General features: G+C 41.0%; 1 protein-coding gene across 2 annotated transcripts in view; it reads left to right on the forward strand.

Moving 5' to 3' along the window:
* Positions 1 to 684: 684 nt before the first annotated feature.
* Positions 685 to 16,078, forward strand: part of Epm2a (EPM2A glucan phosphatase, laforin) — a 98,091-nt gene continuing 82,697 nt past the window's right edge. The window contains exon 1 of one of the 2 annotated variants that reach the window (XM_028777789.1): positions 685 to 1,005. In XM_028777789.1, coding sequence (XP_028633622.1) covers positions 705 to 1,005 — 301 coding nt within the window. In that variant the 5' untranslated portion in view covers positions 685 to 704. The remainder of the gene's footprint in view (positions 1,006 to 16,078) is intronic. The other variant, XM_028777790.1, reaches the window with a different exon arrangement.

The raw sequence follows: 16,078 nt of genomic DNA on the forward strand, positions 1-16,078 counted from the left end.
AAGTAGTTGGGCTCTGGTGATACAGGTCTGTAATCCTAGGAGTGGAGGCAAGAGGATCTCAAAAGTTTGTGGCCAGTCTGATGTCCAGTGAGACCTTGTTTCTAAACTTTGTCATCTCACAATCAAGGTTTTGTCTTATTTTGATCTTGAGATCAACGTCCATATGCTAAAAGTGGGGGGTGTAGTGTGTGAGAGTTTCTTTTCTGTAATCCATCTAGGAAAGGGAAAGTATTTTGTGTATTTGATGAACTCTGGATTTTTGCTTTTGGAGTGGAGGGTATCTGAAGATTATAAAGTGCATTATTTCCACTTTATAATCAGAGGCCCATAGGGACTAAATGTTGGAGTGTTTGATTGAGGGTTACAGGTAAATTCTAGATCATCGTCAACTTCACTGAGGCTAGGGTTCAGGCTAGACGCTCTTTCTGCCTTCCTTAGTAAAAGTGATTTCAGATCTCTGGGAAGACGACTGGACAATGTCGGGGTGTCGTTTTCCTCTCTCCTAGCTCCAGTGTGGGTCTCAGCCTCTCGCGAGCCCCGAATGCCCGCTTCCTGCGGCTGCAGCTCCTGAGCGGCTGGAAACCCAAAACCCGCGGCCGCGTGACCGGGCCACAAACGCGCGGCGCCGCACGTGTCCGCGCGGTCCCGGAGCTCGCGCCGCCGCCGTCGCCGCCCGCTAGGCTTCCAGGACCCAGGCCACCGCCATGCTCTTCCGCTTCGGCGTGGTGGTGCCGCCCGCGGTAGCCGGTGCTCGGCAGGAGCTGCTGCTCGCGGGATCGCGGCCCGAGCTGGGGCGCTGGGAGCCGCGCGGCGCCGTGCGTCTCAGGCCCGCGGGTACCGCGGCGGGCGCGGCCGCGCTGGCGCTGCAGGAGCCCGGCCTGTGGCTCGCCGAGGTGGAGCTGACGGAGGACGAGGAGGCGGCCGGCGGGGCGGAGCCGGGCCGCGTAGACACGTTCTGGTACAAGTTCCTGCAGCGCGAGCCGGGAGGCGAGCTGCACTGGGAAGGTACTGCGCACCCGGGCCACAGGACCCGCACCCCGCAGCTCCCCGTGCACCCCGGCCGCGGCCTCGGGGGCGCGCACTCCGCAGCTCCCGCGCTCCCGCAGCTCCCCATTCACCTCGGAGGCGCGCACCTCGCAGCTCGCGCGCTCCCGCAGCTCCCCGTGCACCCCACTGTTGGCCACCGCTCGCCCACTCCCATCTTGACCCTACCCCGCTACACCGCGATCCCATCTGCCGCCCTGGGCCGGATCAAGACCCAGCCGGGTGCTTCTCCTGCCTCTGTTCTGCCTGCCCCAGGCCTCTCTCTAATCCACTCAAACATGGCCCATCCCAGACTACAAAGGGAATTTTTTCTTAGATTTTTGAGACTAAATCGGTGGGAAATAGCAGGCTCCTCCCCCAAAGTCAGCTCACCAAGATAGAAGACAATTGAGACATATGACTTGATTTCTTAAAATATGTAAAGAGTAATATCGGTTGTAAAGAAATAATAAAAGTAAATAGTCAGGTGTGATAGCACAGATCTGTAATCTCAGAATTTGGGAGGTTGAGACAGGAGGATTGCTGGGAGTTCCCAGCCAGCCTAGGCTACAAAGTGATAACTTGTTTCACAAAAATATTATAAGAATATATGGGTGAAAGCAACATTTCCACCATACAACACCTAAACACATTGCCTGCATGTGTGAGCGTAACTGTTTGAACAAATATTGTAAAATATATATAATTTTAAATATTTATTTTTTTCTTTAACAATATTATTAATATAGGTCAGGCTTATTTGCATATGGGTGTGTTTTACTTTTTAAGTGATTAAAAAAATACCGTGTACCTGTTACTGTGCATTAAGGTGCCTTTTGGTTTTCGAGATTCTTGGACTGGAATCCAAGTGGAGAGTTTTCTTTCTGGTTTTTGGAAGTGTTTCTGTACAATAGATTCAAAGAAGCCAAAAATGTCGCCACTTTATATTTCAGTAAAGAATGCCTTGAAAATGCGGTACCAGCGTGTCCACCGACCACACTGGGTGGATCGGGGCAGCCTTTTCTGTGAAGGAACTGAGCACGGTGGAAAACTGAACCTGTATGGCTCAGTGGTTATCTCAATCCTGTGGAGGGAATGCTTCTTGAGAAGTTCATATGGGCAGGAAAACAGGCCTTAGCTGGTTATTGTGGAACCAAGAATACAGGAAAACAAAAACAAACCCCAAGAAGAGCACATGGTTTACTGGGATATGTTTATTTTGCTGGTCTTTTTGGCCACTGCTGGGTTTGATGGTCAGCTAGCATTTCATTATGTCAGATGTGAGGGGTGCCTGCCTGCCTTTCGCTGTCCTTCCATTACAGTGCATTTCTACTAATGTTACTGTGTTCTTTTCCACAGTAAAATAACATCTGATAATTTTAATAACAGTGCATAGTGTACTAGAGCTTCCATTTCCAGGTCCCCTCCTGTATTAGCTTTTCTAATAGCCCCAAAGTGCTGACAGTGGGGTGCTATTTCGTAATGCATCCACTTTAACTTGTCTGTTTTCAATTTTTCTGAAAGTTACCACATACATTATATGCAATTTGCAAAAATTAGTATCTATTGACACCTGCTGGAAATGCATAAAATTAGCAACTGTATGTAATATAAAATATGAAGAATCTAGTCCATGTTCATTACCCTTTCCTTGCTGGTTTTAATATCCGTATTTTAAATTATAGATGTGATACTGACTTTTATTTTACCCTATTAAAGAAATTTATTTTTTAAAAGATTTCTAAAATAACACAGACACCCCTCTCATTCTCCGTACTCTGACTTTGTTTCTGAGTTAAGTTTCATGTGTTAATGTTCTGTTTTCTCAGTTACCAGAACCTTCTTGTAGATGGAAAGGGTGGTTCCGAGGACTGGAAATTAACAAGGAGATGCCATGCTTAAGATGTTATATATAATATAATAAATATAGTAATATATCATGTTATATATTATGTTATATATCATATATATTATACATGATATATGAAATACTATGTAATGTATCATATGTAATATATGACATATATCTATAATATATAATATATGATGTTATGTTATATGATGTATCATATTACATGTGATATATTATAGTGTGATTAAGAGCAAGGATAATTGTATGGGAGCTGCTAAGCTGTCTATCTCAGGAATATGGTTCATTAGAGCAGGGCAGACTGATGTGAAGCCATGCGTGGACAGCCAGCCTGTAGCTGGTAGCATCCCTCCTTCCTCAGCCTCCGGAGTGCTGCGAAACAGTAAACCACTGTGCTTGGTATTTTTGCTATTGTCATTGCAAGCCAAGACCTTGTACTCTCACTCTCAGAAAAAGAAAAAAAAAAAAAAGGAGGTTGGGGGTGCTGTGTATGCCTTAAATCCCAGCACTCAAGAGTGCAGAAGCCAGCCAGGTATACAAAGTGAGTTCTAGGACATCCAGAGCTACATAGAGACACCGTCTCAAAAACACCAAAATGACTAAGTAAATAAAAAGGAAAATGAAAATGAATTTCCAGAAGCAGATGCTGTTTCAGGATGGGTAAAGTCTCCTTTCTTCACTACACTATATGTATATAATATGATGTTATATATAGTATTATAATATAACATAATTGCATTATATTATACATGTTAATATGTGTCAATAATTAATGCATTATATTAAAATGTATTGACATTCATAATTATTAATCATTATATCATATATTATATATCATGTGTAATATATAATATTATATATGATATATCATATCATTTTATACACACACACACACACACACACACACACACACACACACAGACCAGTCTGCCCTGTGTTCTCCTGTATTTCTTTAAGGGAATTATTTATGTCCTTCTTAAAGTCCTCTATCATCATCATGAAATGTGATTTTAAACCTCAATCTTGCTTTTCCAGTGTGTTGGGGTATCCAAGGCTCACTATAGTGGGAGAACTGGGTTCTGATGATGCCAAGTAGCCTTGGTTTCTGTTGCTTATGTTCTTGTACTTGCTTCTTGCTATTTGGTTAACTCAAGTGCCCTTGCTGTCTCTGACTCAGCCTGTCCTTCCTGTGATCCCTGTGATCCTGGTTGTGTCAGAACTCCTTAGAATCCAGCTGTTTCTGTGATTCTGGGATCATGTGATCCTGAGTGTGTCAGAGCTCCTGGGAGTTAGGCTTTCTCTGGGTGTTGCAGGATTGGGTGGGGAGCCAGAGCCCTGGGTCTGCTCCTGGCACAGGTGCAAGCTGGAAGGAACCCATCCCTCTGGGTGGGCAAGGTTCATGCATCCCTGGACACCAGGAGTCCCAGTTACTCCGGGTGTTGGGGCAGATGTTGTGGCCTCACCTATGATCCTGGGTGTGTCAGAGCACTTGGGAGTTGGGCTTCCTCTGGGTGTTGTAGGAATGGGTGCAGAGCCAGTGCCCAGGTCTGCTCCGGGTGCAGGTTGAAACTGGAAGGATCAGAGGAGACTTTCTATGGCACTGAGTTTGGTAATCTGGATTCTCTGTTTCTCCTGGCCATGTGCTCACCATCCATGTCCCCTTACGGTGGCTTCTTCTCTCTCCGTTCTTCTGCAATTTAATTTCAAATTCCTTCTTAACTTTTTCAACAGAAGAATTATACTAGCCCATGAGATTTCTTGGTTAATCACAGGGTTTGATGAATGTATTTTTGTTTCTTTGAAAACACCTTTCCCTGCAGACTTGGGATTTCTGTTGTAGTTCTGACTAGTTTGAAGCTTCTTGACCATAGCCAGCTCTGGGAGACTTCAACAAGCACTCACTTGTCACCTTGCTTTGGATTCCATTCCATCTTTTTCGAGCAACGTAATCGTTTGGTTTGTTGTATTCTCAAATAAGTTTCTAAAAGTGGCAGTGCATAGCATCTGAGCCCCCGAGTTCGGGATTAGCCATTTCCTAGATCTCTAAGGCATTAGCCTCTCCTCTCCAAGGCCTTGGCCCATGGCAGGCTTCAGGACCTTTGAGCCCCAACTTTGAAGATATTTTCAGATGTCATAGTCAGCACTTTGCTTTTCTTTTTCTCTATTTTTCCTTGTTTCTTTTTTCCTTTTCCTTTTTCTTTTTGGTGAAAATAATCTGCTTCATCATCCTTTGAAGCTTCAATTAAAAAAAAATATTATTGTGCCAGGATGTGTGTTTTGTGTTGTTGGACAATTGTTTCCCTTAATCCCAAGAATTATTTTCTTCAATCTACTGAAGTATTTCTTTGAGTATTTTATTCTCTGTTTTTATCTTTACCTCTGAAATGGGTAGCCATATACCTTCTGTATGTTGGATGTATTTCTATTTATGAGTTCTCCACTTGAATTTTTAATAATCAGGTATTTAATAATTTTATCAGTGCACTGAAAAAAATTTTTTTTGTTAAGCTCACTTGGTAACATTAGGATTTATTCTTATTTTTTAATTGGATATTTTATTTATTTGCATTTCAGGTGCTATCCCCTTTCCCTATCCCACCAAAAGAACCCCCCATCCTATCTCCCTCCTCTTGCTTCTATGAGGGTATACCCCCAACCATCCACCCCTTCCCACCTCCCTGTCCTCAAATTCCCCCACACTGGAGGAACCAGCCTTCACAGGACCAAGAACCTCCTCTGCCACCTATGCCGGACAAGGCCATCCTTCCCTACATATACAGCTGGAGCCATGGGTCCCTCCCTATGTGCGCCCAGGCTGGTTGTTTAGATCCTGGGAGCTCTGGTTGGTTGGTACTGCCCTCTCCCCATGGGGCTGGGGAGTCTTCTCTCTAACTCCTCCATTGGGGACCCCATGTTCAGTTCAATGGTTAGCTGTGAGCATCCGCTTCTGTATATGTCAGGCTCTGGCAGACTTCTAAGGAGACAGCCATATCAGGTTCCTGTCAGCATGAACTTCCTGACATCCACAACAGTGTCTGCATTTGGTGACTGCACATGGGATAGATCCCCAGGTGGGGTAGTCTCATGCAATTTGTTATTCTTTCTAAGAAGGACGGAAGCACTCACACTTTGATCTTCCTTCTTCTTTAGCTTCATATGCTCTGTGAGTTGTATGTTGGTTATTGGGAGCTTTTGGGCTAATATCCACTTATCAGTGAGTGTATACCATGTATGTTCTTTTGTGATTGGGTTACTTCACTCAGGATGATATTTTTTAGTTCCATCCATTTGTCTAAGAGTTTCATGAATTCATTGTTTACAATAGCTGAGTAGTACTCCATTGTGTAAATGTACCATATTTTCTGTATCCATTCCTCTGTAGAAGGACATTTAGGTTCTTTCCAGTTTCTGGCTATTATAAATAAGGCTACTATGAACATAGTGGAGCATGTGTCCTTGTTATATGTTGGAGCATCTTCTGGGTATATGCCCAGGAGTGGTATAGCTGGGTTCTCAGGTAATGCTATGTCCAATATTCTGAGGAACCACCAGACTGATATTCAAAGTGGTTGTACCAACTTGTAATCCTACCAACAATGGAGGAGTGTTCCTCTTTCTCCACATCCTTGCCAGCATCTGCTATCACCTGAGTTTTTGATCTTAGCCATTCTGACTGGTGTGAGATGGAATCTCCAGGTTGTTTTGATTTGCATTTCCCTGATGACTAAGGATGTTGAACATTTCTTAAGGTGCTTCTCGGCCATTCGAGTTTCCTCAATTGAGGATTCTTTGTTTAGCTGTGTACAACATTTTTTAATAGGGCTATTTGATTGTCTGGAATCTAATTTCCTGAATTCTTTGTATATATTGGATGTTAGTCCTCTATCAGATGGAGGATTGTTAAAGATCTTTTCCTAATCTGTTGGTAGTCGATTTGTCCTATTGACAGTGTCCTTTGCCTTACAGAAGCTTTTCAATTTTATGAGGTCCCATTTGTCAATTCTTGATCTTAGAGCATACGCCATTGGTGTTCTGTTCAGTGACTTTTCCGCTGTGCCCATGTATTCGAGGCTCTTCCCTACTTTCTCTTCTATTAGTTTCAGTGTATCTGGTTTTATGTGAAGGTCCTTTATCCACTTAGACTTGAGCTTTGCACAAGGAGATTTGCATTCTTCTACAAGCTGATCTCCAGTTGAACCAGCACCATTTGTTGAAAATGCTGTCGTTTTTCCACTGGACTGCTTTAGCTCCTTTGTCAAAGATCAAGTGACCCTAGGTGTATGGGTTCATTTCTGGGTCTTCAATTCTACTCCATTTATCTTCCTGCCTGTCTCAGTACCAATACCAGGCAGTTTTTATCACTATTGCTCTGTAGTACAGCTTGAGGTCAGGGATGGTGATTCCTCCAGAAGTTCTTTTATTGTTGAGACTAGTTTTCACTATCCTGGGTTTTTTGTTTCTCCAAAATAATTTGCATATTGCTCTTTCTAACTCTATGAAGAATTGAGTTGGAATTTTGGTGGTAATTGCATTGAATCTGTAGATTGCTTTTGGAAAGATGGTCATTTTTATTATATTAATTGTGCCAATCCATGAGCTTGGGAGATTTTTCCGTCTTCTTAGATCTTAAATTTCTTCTTTTCAGAGACTTGAAGTTCTTGTTATACAGATCCTTCACTTGCTTGGTTAGATTCACACCAAGGTATTTTATATTATTGGTGACTATTGTAAAGGATGTCTTTTCTCTAATTTCTTTCTCAGCCTGTTTATCCGTTGAGTAGAGGAAGGCTACTGATTTGTTAGAGTTAATTTTATATTTAGCCACTTTGCTAAAGTCATTTATCAGATTTAGGAGTTTTCTGGTGGAAGTTTTTGGGTCACTTAAGTATCCTATCATATCATATGCAAATAGAGGTATTTTGACTTCTTCCTTTCTGTATCTCTTTGACCTGCTTTTGTTGTCTAATTGCTCTGGTTAGGACTTTGAGTATTATATTGAATAGGTAGGGAGAGAATGGGCAGCCTTGTCTAGTCCCTGATTTTAGTGGGATTGCTTCAAGTTTCTCTCCATTTAGTTTGATATTAGCTACTGGTTTGCTGTGTATTTCTTTTACTATGTTTAGGTATGTGCCTTGAATTCTTGCTCTTTTAAAGACTTTTATCATGAAGGGATGTTAAATTTTGTCAAAGGCTTTCTCAGCCTCTAGTGAGATCATCATGTGGTTTTTTTCTTTGAGTTTGTTTATATAGTGGATTACATTGATGAATTTCTGAATATTGAACCATCCTTGCATTCCTGGGATAAAACCTACTTGATCATGATGGATGATTGTTTTGATGTGTTCTTGGATTCGGTTTGCTAGAATTTTATTGAATATTTTTGTATCGATGTTCATAAGGGAGATTGGTCTGAAGTTCTCTTTCTTTGTTGGGTCTTTGTGAGGTTTAGGTATGAGTAGTTGAAGCTTCATAGAACGAATTGGGTAGTGTTCTTTCTGTTCCTATTTTGTGGAATAGTTTGAAGAGAACTGGTATTAGGTCTTCTTTGAAGAACTGATAGAATTCTGCCTTAAAAACATATAGTCCTGGGCCTTATTTGGTTGGGAGTCTTTTAATAACTTCTGCTATTTCTTTAGGGGTTATGGGACTGTTTAGATGGTTTATCTGCTCCTGATTTAACTTTGGTACCTGGTATCTGTCTAGAAAATTGTCGATTTCATCCAGATTTTCCAATTTTGTTGAGTATAGGCTTTTGTAGTAGGATCTGATGATTTTTTGAATTTCTTTGGTTTCTGTTGTTATGTCTCCTTTTTCAGTTCTGATTTTGTTAATTTGGATACTGTCTCTGTGCCCTCTGGTTAGTCTGGATAAGGGTTTATCTATCTTGATGTTTCTCAAAGAACCAGCTCCTTGTTTCTTTTATTCTTTGTATAGTTCTTTTTGTTTCTACTTGGTTGATTTTTGCCCTGAGTTTGATTATTTCCTGCCACCTACTCCTCTTGAGTGCATTTGCTTCTTTTGTTCTAGAGCTTTCAGGTGTGCAGTCAAATTGCTAGTGTATGCTGTCTCCAGTTTCTTTAGGCACTTAGAGCTATAAAATTTTTACTTAGCACTGCTTTCATTGTGTCCCATAAGTTTTGGTATGATGTACCTTCATTTTTATTAAATTCTAAAAAGTCTTTAATTTCTTTATTTCATTATTGAGTAGAGTGTTGTTCAGTTTCCACGTGTATTCGGGCTCTCTATCGTTTTTGTTGTTATTGAAGACCAGCCTTAATTCATGGTGATCTGATAGGATGCATGGGATTATTTCAGTCTTCTTCTACGTGTTGAGGCCTGTTTTGTGACCAATTATATGGTCAATTTTGGAGAAAGTGCTGAGAAGAAGGTATATTCTTTTGTTTTAGGATGAAATGTTTTATAGATATCTGTTAAATCGATTTGGTCCATCACTTCTGTTAGTTTTACTGTGTCTCTGTTTAGTTTCTGTTTCCATGATCTGTCCATTGCTGAGAGTGTGGCATTGAAGTCTCCCACTATTATTGTGTGAGGTGCAATGTGTGCTTTGAGCTTTAGTAAAGTCTCTTTTATGTATGTGGGTGCCCTTGCATTTGGAGCATAGATGTTCAGAATTGAGAGTACATCTTGGTAGATTTTTCCTTTAATGAGTATGAAGTGTCCTTCTTTTTTTTTTTTGATAACTTTTGGTTGAAAGTCGATTTTATTTGATACTAGAATGGCTACTCCAGCTTGTTTCTTGGGACCATTTGCTTCGAAAATTGTTTTCCAGCCTTTTACTCTGAGGTCATGTCTGTCTTTGACAGTGAGGTGCATTTCCTGTATGCAGCAAAATGCAGGGTCCTATTTACATATCCAGTCTGTTAGTCTATGTCTTTTTATTGAAGATTTGAGTCCATTAATGTTAAGAGATATTAAAGAACAGTGATTGTTGCTTCCTGTTATATTTTTGTTATTAGAAGTGGAATTATGTTTGTGTGGCTATCTTTCTTTTGAGTTTATTAGAAGAAGATTACTTTCTTGCCTTTTTAAGGGTGTAGTTTTCCTCCTTGTGTTGGAGTTTTCCATCTATTTTCCTTTGTAGGGATGGATTTGTGGAAAGATATTGTTTAAATTTGCCTTTGTAATGAAATATCTTGGTTTCTCCATCTGTGGTAATTGACAGTTTGCTGGGTATAATATCCTGGGCTGGCATTTGTGTTCTCTTAGATGTCTGTATGACATCTGTCCAGGATCTTCTAGCTTTCATAGTCTCTGGAAAGTCAGGTGTAATTCTGATAGGTCTGTCTTTATATGTTACTTGACATATTTCCCTTACTGTTTTTAATAGTCTTTCTTTGTTTTGTGCATTTGGTGTTTTGACTATTATGTAATGGTAGAAATTTCTTTTCTGGTCTAGTCTATTTGGAATTCTTTAGGCTTCTTGTATGTTCATGGGCATCTCTTTCTTTAGGCTAGGGACGTTTTCTTCTGTAATTTTGTTGAAGATCTTTACTGGCTCTTTAAGTTGGGAATCTTCACTTTCTTCTATACCTATTATCCTTAGGTTTGATCTTCTCATTGTGTCCTGGATTTCCTGGATGTTTTGGGTTAGGAGCTTTATGCATTTTGCATTTTCTTTGACTGTTGTGCCAGCGCTTTCTATGGTATCTTCTACACCTGAAACTCTCTTCTATCTCTTGTATTCTGTTGATGATGGGATGCTTGCATCTATGACTCCTGATCTCTTTCCTAGGTTTTCTATCTCCAGGGTTGTCTCCCTTTGTGATTTCTTTATTGTTTCTATTTCCATTTTTAGATTCTGGATGGTTTTGTTCAATTCCTTCACCTGTTTGTTTGTGTTTTCCTGTAATTCTTTAAGGGATTTTTGTGTTTCCTCTTTAAGGGCTTCTATCTGTTTACCTGTGTTCTCCTGTATTTCTTTAAGGGAGTTATTTATGTCCTTCTTAAAGTCCTCTAGTGTCACTATGAGAAGTTGTTTTAAATCTTAATCTGCTTTTCTGGTGTGATGGGGTGTCCAGGACTTGCTAAGGGGGGGAGAACTGGGTTCTGATGATGCCAAGTATCCTTGGTTTCTATTGCTTATGTTCTTGTGCTTGGCTTTCACCATCTGGTTATCTCTAGTGCTACCTGCACTTACTGTCTCTGACTGGAGACTTTCTCTCTTGTTATCTTGGTTTTATCAGAACTCCTCATAGTCCAGCTGTCTCTGTGATCCTGAGATCCTGGTTGTAAGTGCTCCTGGGAGTCAGGCTGCCTCTGGGATCCTGAAATCTAGTGATCCTGGGCGTGTTTGAGCTCCTGGGAATCCAGCTTCCTCTGGGTGTTGTGGGATTGGTTGCAGAGCTAGCACCCAAAGTCTGCTCAGGGCACTGGTTCAGACTGGAAAAAAGCCATGCCAATGGGTCAGGATATGGTGTCTTCACAGGAGCAGACCAGCTAGGAATCTGTACCAGCAAAAAGGACCACGCAGAAGAGCCGGAAAGGGAGTGGTATTTGAGAGCTCAAGTTTTGGTGTGAGATGGGTCCTGAATGTGCTGGGCTCCCAGCTGCAGCTCTGGGACTTCAGGTTGTTTGGGAAGGTTTTTACCAACTGCTCTGAGTGCAGCAGATCCTCTAGGATGGGTCAGGATATGATGTTTTCACGGGAGCAGACCGGCTAGGAGTCTGCCCCAGCAGAAAGGTGCACTGAAAGCTTTACTTCTCACATTTTTTTTTATTTTACATGAATGGGTATTTTCCTGGCACATGTATTTGTGAACCAAGTGTGTGCAGTGGCTTCCAGGCTAGAAGAGGTCATTAAAGATGATTGTGAGCTGCCATTTGTGGGTACTGGGAAGTGAATGTTGGACCTCTGGTAGAGCAGCCAGTGGACTCTTAACTACTGAGCCACCTCTCTGATCCCACCAGTCATTTTTTTTTAATTTCCCAGATTTTTCTGTTATTTTTTGATTTTTTTTTCAGAGCTGTTTGCTGTTAACATATGTCTGTAATTAATCTGAAACTTCCAAAAGATGTTAAATAGAGTTGGTCAAAGCTGGTTTTCTCTTGTATTAGTTTAACCTTAATTGTAATCAGTTTTTTTTTCTTTATGGCTTCATTCATGCTGTAGATTTTCCTCATGTATCTGGTAATCCTTGATGGTTGCTCTCTGAATAAAGGATATATAGGTAGCTCTGCATCTTGAGGTTGGTTTTGTTTATCCAAACCATCTCCTGAACAGGTGGGTGGTGGGCTGCAACCATGGTCCAAAACAGGGTGGTAGGATGGCAAGCGACGGGAAGAGACTTGAAAAATCTTGTCAAAAGCTTACAGTTCACTGACCATTGGTAATTTTATGGATGTTTCTGACAAAACCTAAAGAGACAGAGAACAACTATTATTATGAAAAGGATAGAGAGGTGCGGGCTAAGGAGAGGTTAAGTATTAGGGCTCCAGAGTGGCCATACTGAGGATCCTGTGCTGGAGTTGGACCATGGAGGGAAACAGAAACCCGTTTATGTGAGGTATTTTATCCTATCTTCCACTTGGGCAGACTGATTTACATAGGGACAACATATATTTTATTGAAGAAGAGACAAGTACCTCCCCTTTTGGCAGCCAGTGAATTGAGAGCCCTTCAGTTGTATAGGACCACTGAGGCTAGGAAGGTAAGTTGGTCCTGGAGGGGTGGTACTGCCAAGGTTGACTGTTGGATGGTGTTAGCCAATTGGGTAGAGATCTGCTGAGATAGATATAAACTGTGACAACCCCCCCCACCCCGCAGCCACATCTGGATCAGCTACTAAGGTTGCCAAACTTACCCCAGTCATGACTGGGAAAGCCACAGTCTGCAGGTTTCTGTGTGCCCTGGAGCAGAGTGTAAGTTTCCTCCTTGATGTATAGGGCGAGTTAAGGAAGCAGTAGAGCTGAAAAGCAGGGCCACATAGTAGCAGTGGTCTCAGAGAACCCTAAAAAATAACCCATGACCTGGATGTGTGACACGTTAGTTATCACCCCGGAATATGAAGGTGGCTCTTCATCTTCATTAAAGACTCTAAAACTATTTTATTTAAAATATAAAGTACAAAAAATAAGCCTTCACTAAATGTACACCACCACTCTGCCAGAGTTCTGAACAAAATTAGAAGTGTTCAATCCATCATCTCTCCGAGACCAGCCAGAAGTTCCTAGATATTAATAACTTCCCAGCATTGTATCAGCAGACAAAACATCCAGTTGTATAACCATAGTACTGAAACAGCTTTAAAAAAAAAAAAAAGACCTAGAAAAGGAAAGGGAGAATCTGTCAAGACCACAATGCAGTGTACATTAGGGAGTCAGCAAGCAGAGAATCTGTCAGTTCTGTCCTGGCAAGTATTTACTTCCAAGGAATCTTTATTTAGGCTGAGGCTAATATCTGTTCAAGAATATAAACATTTTTTTCTTTTGGATTACTTGAAAACAGACACTTAAAGTATATCTCAGGTGTCTGAAACTACAGCCAAATCTGTCCCAATGCAACATAAAAGACAATGGAATTTAGACAAATCTGCCAATTGTAATCTATTTGAAAGGAAGGAGATAAATCTGTATTTGAGAGGAAGGAGATAAACGAATGAAGGAAATCTTTATTCTGTACTTCCATATTCACAAGTAGAACATTTTATGTTTAAAGTACTTTATTTATAATACCTTTGCTCAACTATGTCTACTTCAGACCTTTCTGGTATTACATTTTACCCATTTGTTTTAAACACTGAGAAAAAAGTGTTCTTTTTAATTTAAACAAAAGTCAAACCCAATCTATTCTTAGGCCAGGTTTTCAGGTATGTAGGATATGACTACAATCAGGTCTTTAGAGAAATAGATATGTTTTACCACACAATGCTAATATTTCATCTTTGGTCTAGTCAACCAGAAGGTCATCATCCAATATGAAACAATTAATCTGCTGAATAGTAGCAATGATGAAGTCTGCCTCTTTAAAAGGAAAATCAACTTTTAAATTTGTCCAGCTGGAACACTAAAAAGATTTTATCTGTTAGAACATCTCTGTGGTTCTCACCTCCACAGGACTGGCATAATTTAATTATTAAATATAAAATAGGAAAATGTGCTCAATTTGTATTTAAAAGAATGCTGAACTGAAAGGTATTGTCCTCAGACACTAGGAAAAGAAGGAAAATTCTGGAGGAATGGATGAAGGTAAAGGAAAGACTTAGTTTAGTTGATATTCTTGCCCAATAATGGGGTTGGGCATCTAGGTATGAAAAAAAAAAAGACATGAACTATGAGATGGCTTCAGAGGGAACAGTGGAGAGAACCTATAACTAGAGGGGCCATCAATACCGCTGAGGGCTGAGAAGGATGTTTGTCAGAGTAAGCAGGAAGTATAGATCAAGTGGCACCCATAATTAATTAAAAGTGACAGACATATTCTCTATTTGTACAGTTACCCTGTGCCTCTGTGGTAACCTTGATGGCACTGTTAGAGGCTGAGGTCCTAGGACAGTGTTGGTCTTCAGTCTCTAGGCCCAGATCTAAGAGGTTTTCCTGTGGAGTAGGAACTTGGGGGACTGACCTACCTTGAAGAGATAGAGAAGCAGTTGACTTTTCAGTGTCTCACCTATCCACTGTTCAGACAAGGTCGTGGTGGCAGGCAAGGGATGAGGATAGTTCTTTTCCCAGTGGCCAGTGTTGCTACACTTGAAGCAAGTTCCAAGTGGGGTCCATGGGTGACGCATTTTCTTCAGAGGTGGCCCCAGGGCTGCTGCTAGAAGCTGGTATTTTTCACAGGGGGCCTTTAGGGTGTTTATCTATTCCTCTTGCTCATTAAAGACTTTAAATGTCATTCTCAATACATCTCTTTGAGGGATTTGAGGGCCATCATTTAGCTTTTTAAGTTTTTTTTCCCCCAAACTAATTTATTTTCCTAAGCAAGAATTGGATCCAAGTTACATATATGGCATGCTTTAGTAAATTAAGATTACATGTGCACAGATTTTTTTTTAACTCTTTTGTTACAAGTTTTAAGATAACTTTTGGTGGGGGGTATTTTACCACTGTGGTTTTTCAGATCCTGGGATAGGGTAAGTTTACATTTCAGCAAAAGCTTTAAAGGAATCCGTGAATGGGGAAACATTTTAGTAAATAAAATCAAGAAAAAGGAAGAACATTTAGAAAACCCAAGCATCTTTAATCATATTTAAATTTTTATTGATTAAGAAATGTAAACACCCATGAGATAAACAATAGTAGCCCATATTGGAAAGAGTTTCCTTCTTAGCTGTTCTTAGATATGGCATATCTCTTTCCTGGGATGTTCTGTTGATTTCCTTCTCCCTGTTACAGAATCAGAATGCAAGCCTGACCCAGGACAAAGGCTTTAGAGGAAATTTTTAGGTGAACATGCTTGGGTCTAAAGTGGGAAGGCCAAATGCTATCTCCAGAGCCAGCTTTTTAGTAGACTAAAACAGCATGTGACATTTTTTTAAATAACCAAAAAAGGCATTTGGAACTCTGTATGACTGGTTCCAGTGATCCACATACCCATAACCAGTTTTCATGGATCTGTAGATGGAGTTAGACAACCTGGAAAGCTTAACAAATATCCTTCTTTCTTATAAAAACACACAGGGAGGTGCCAGTTGATTGCGTTGGGGAGGCACCTACAGGGGAGCCATGTCCTCTGTATTAAAGTCTTAAGGAGATGGGCTGAGGACTCTACGTTCTGATTGGGTGGAAGAGACTTAGCCTTTGCCAGGAGAATCTGATGGGTATGGTAGGAGGGGCGAGGAGGAAGAGATGAGAGCGGAGAGAGGGGAGTGCGTGGATATAAGGTATTTCTGGACCACTTACTCATGTGGTGGCAGGAGTTTTACGGTCTTTGAGAATTTGCAGGTTGGATGTGTGGTATCTTTGAATCCAAGTGGGGAAAGAGACTTAAGGAGATAGGCAAGAGGAGTTGAAGTTTTTGATGAGTTTTGAGTGAGAAGAATTAGATAAACATCTCTTATGGTCTTGGAGAGAGCATACCAGTAGAGAAATTGCAGGATTAGAGCAAAGACAAGATGAAGAAGACCCAGGAGGGATTTTCCTCTAGACGTTTAAGGGTCAGGAACAGAACATGACCAAGTGAGCCCTGGGAGGGAGGTCAGCATGAGAGAGAGAGAACAAGAGAAGGGA

Source organism: Grammomys surdaster, unplaced genomic scaffold (assembly GCF_004785775.1).
Source record: "Grammomys surdaster isolate TR1022 unplaced genomic scaffold, NIH_TR_1.0 315, whole genome shotgun sequence".
Taxonomy (NCBI): Eukaryota; Metazoa; Chordata; class Mammalia; order Rodentia; family Muridae; genus Grammomys; species Grammomys surdaster.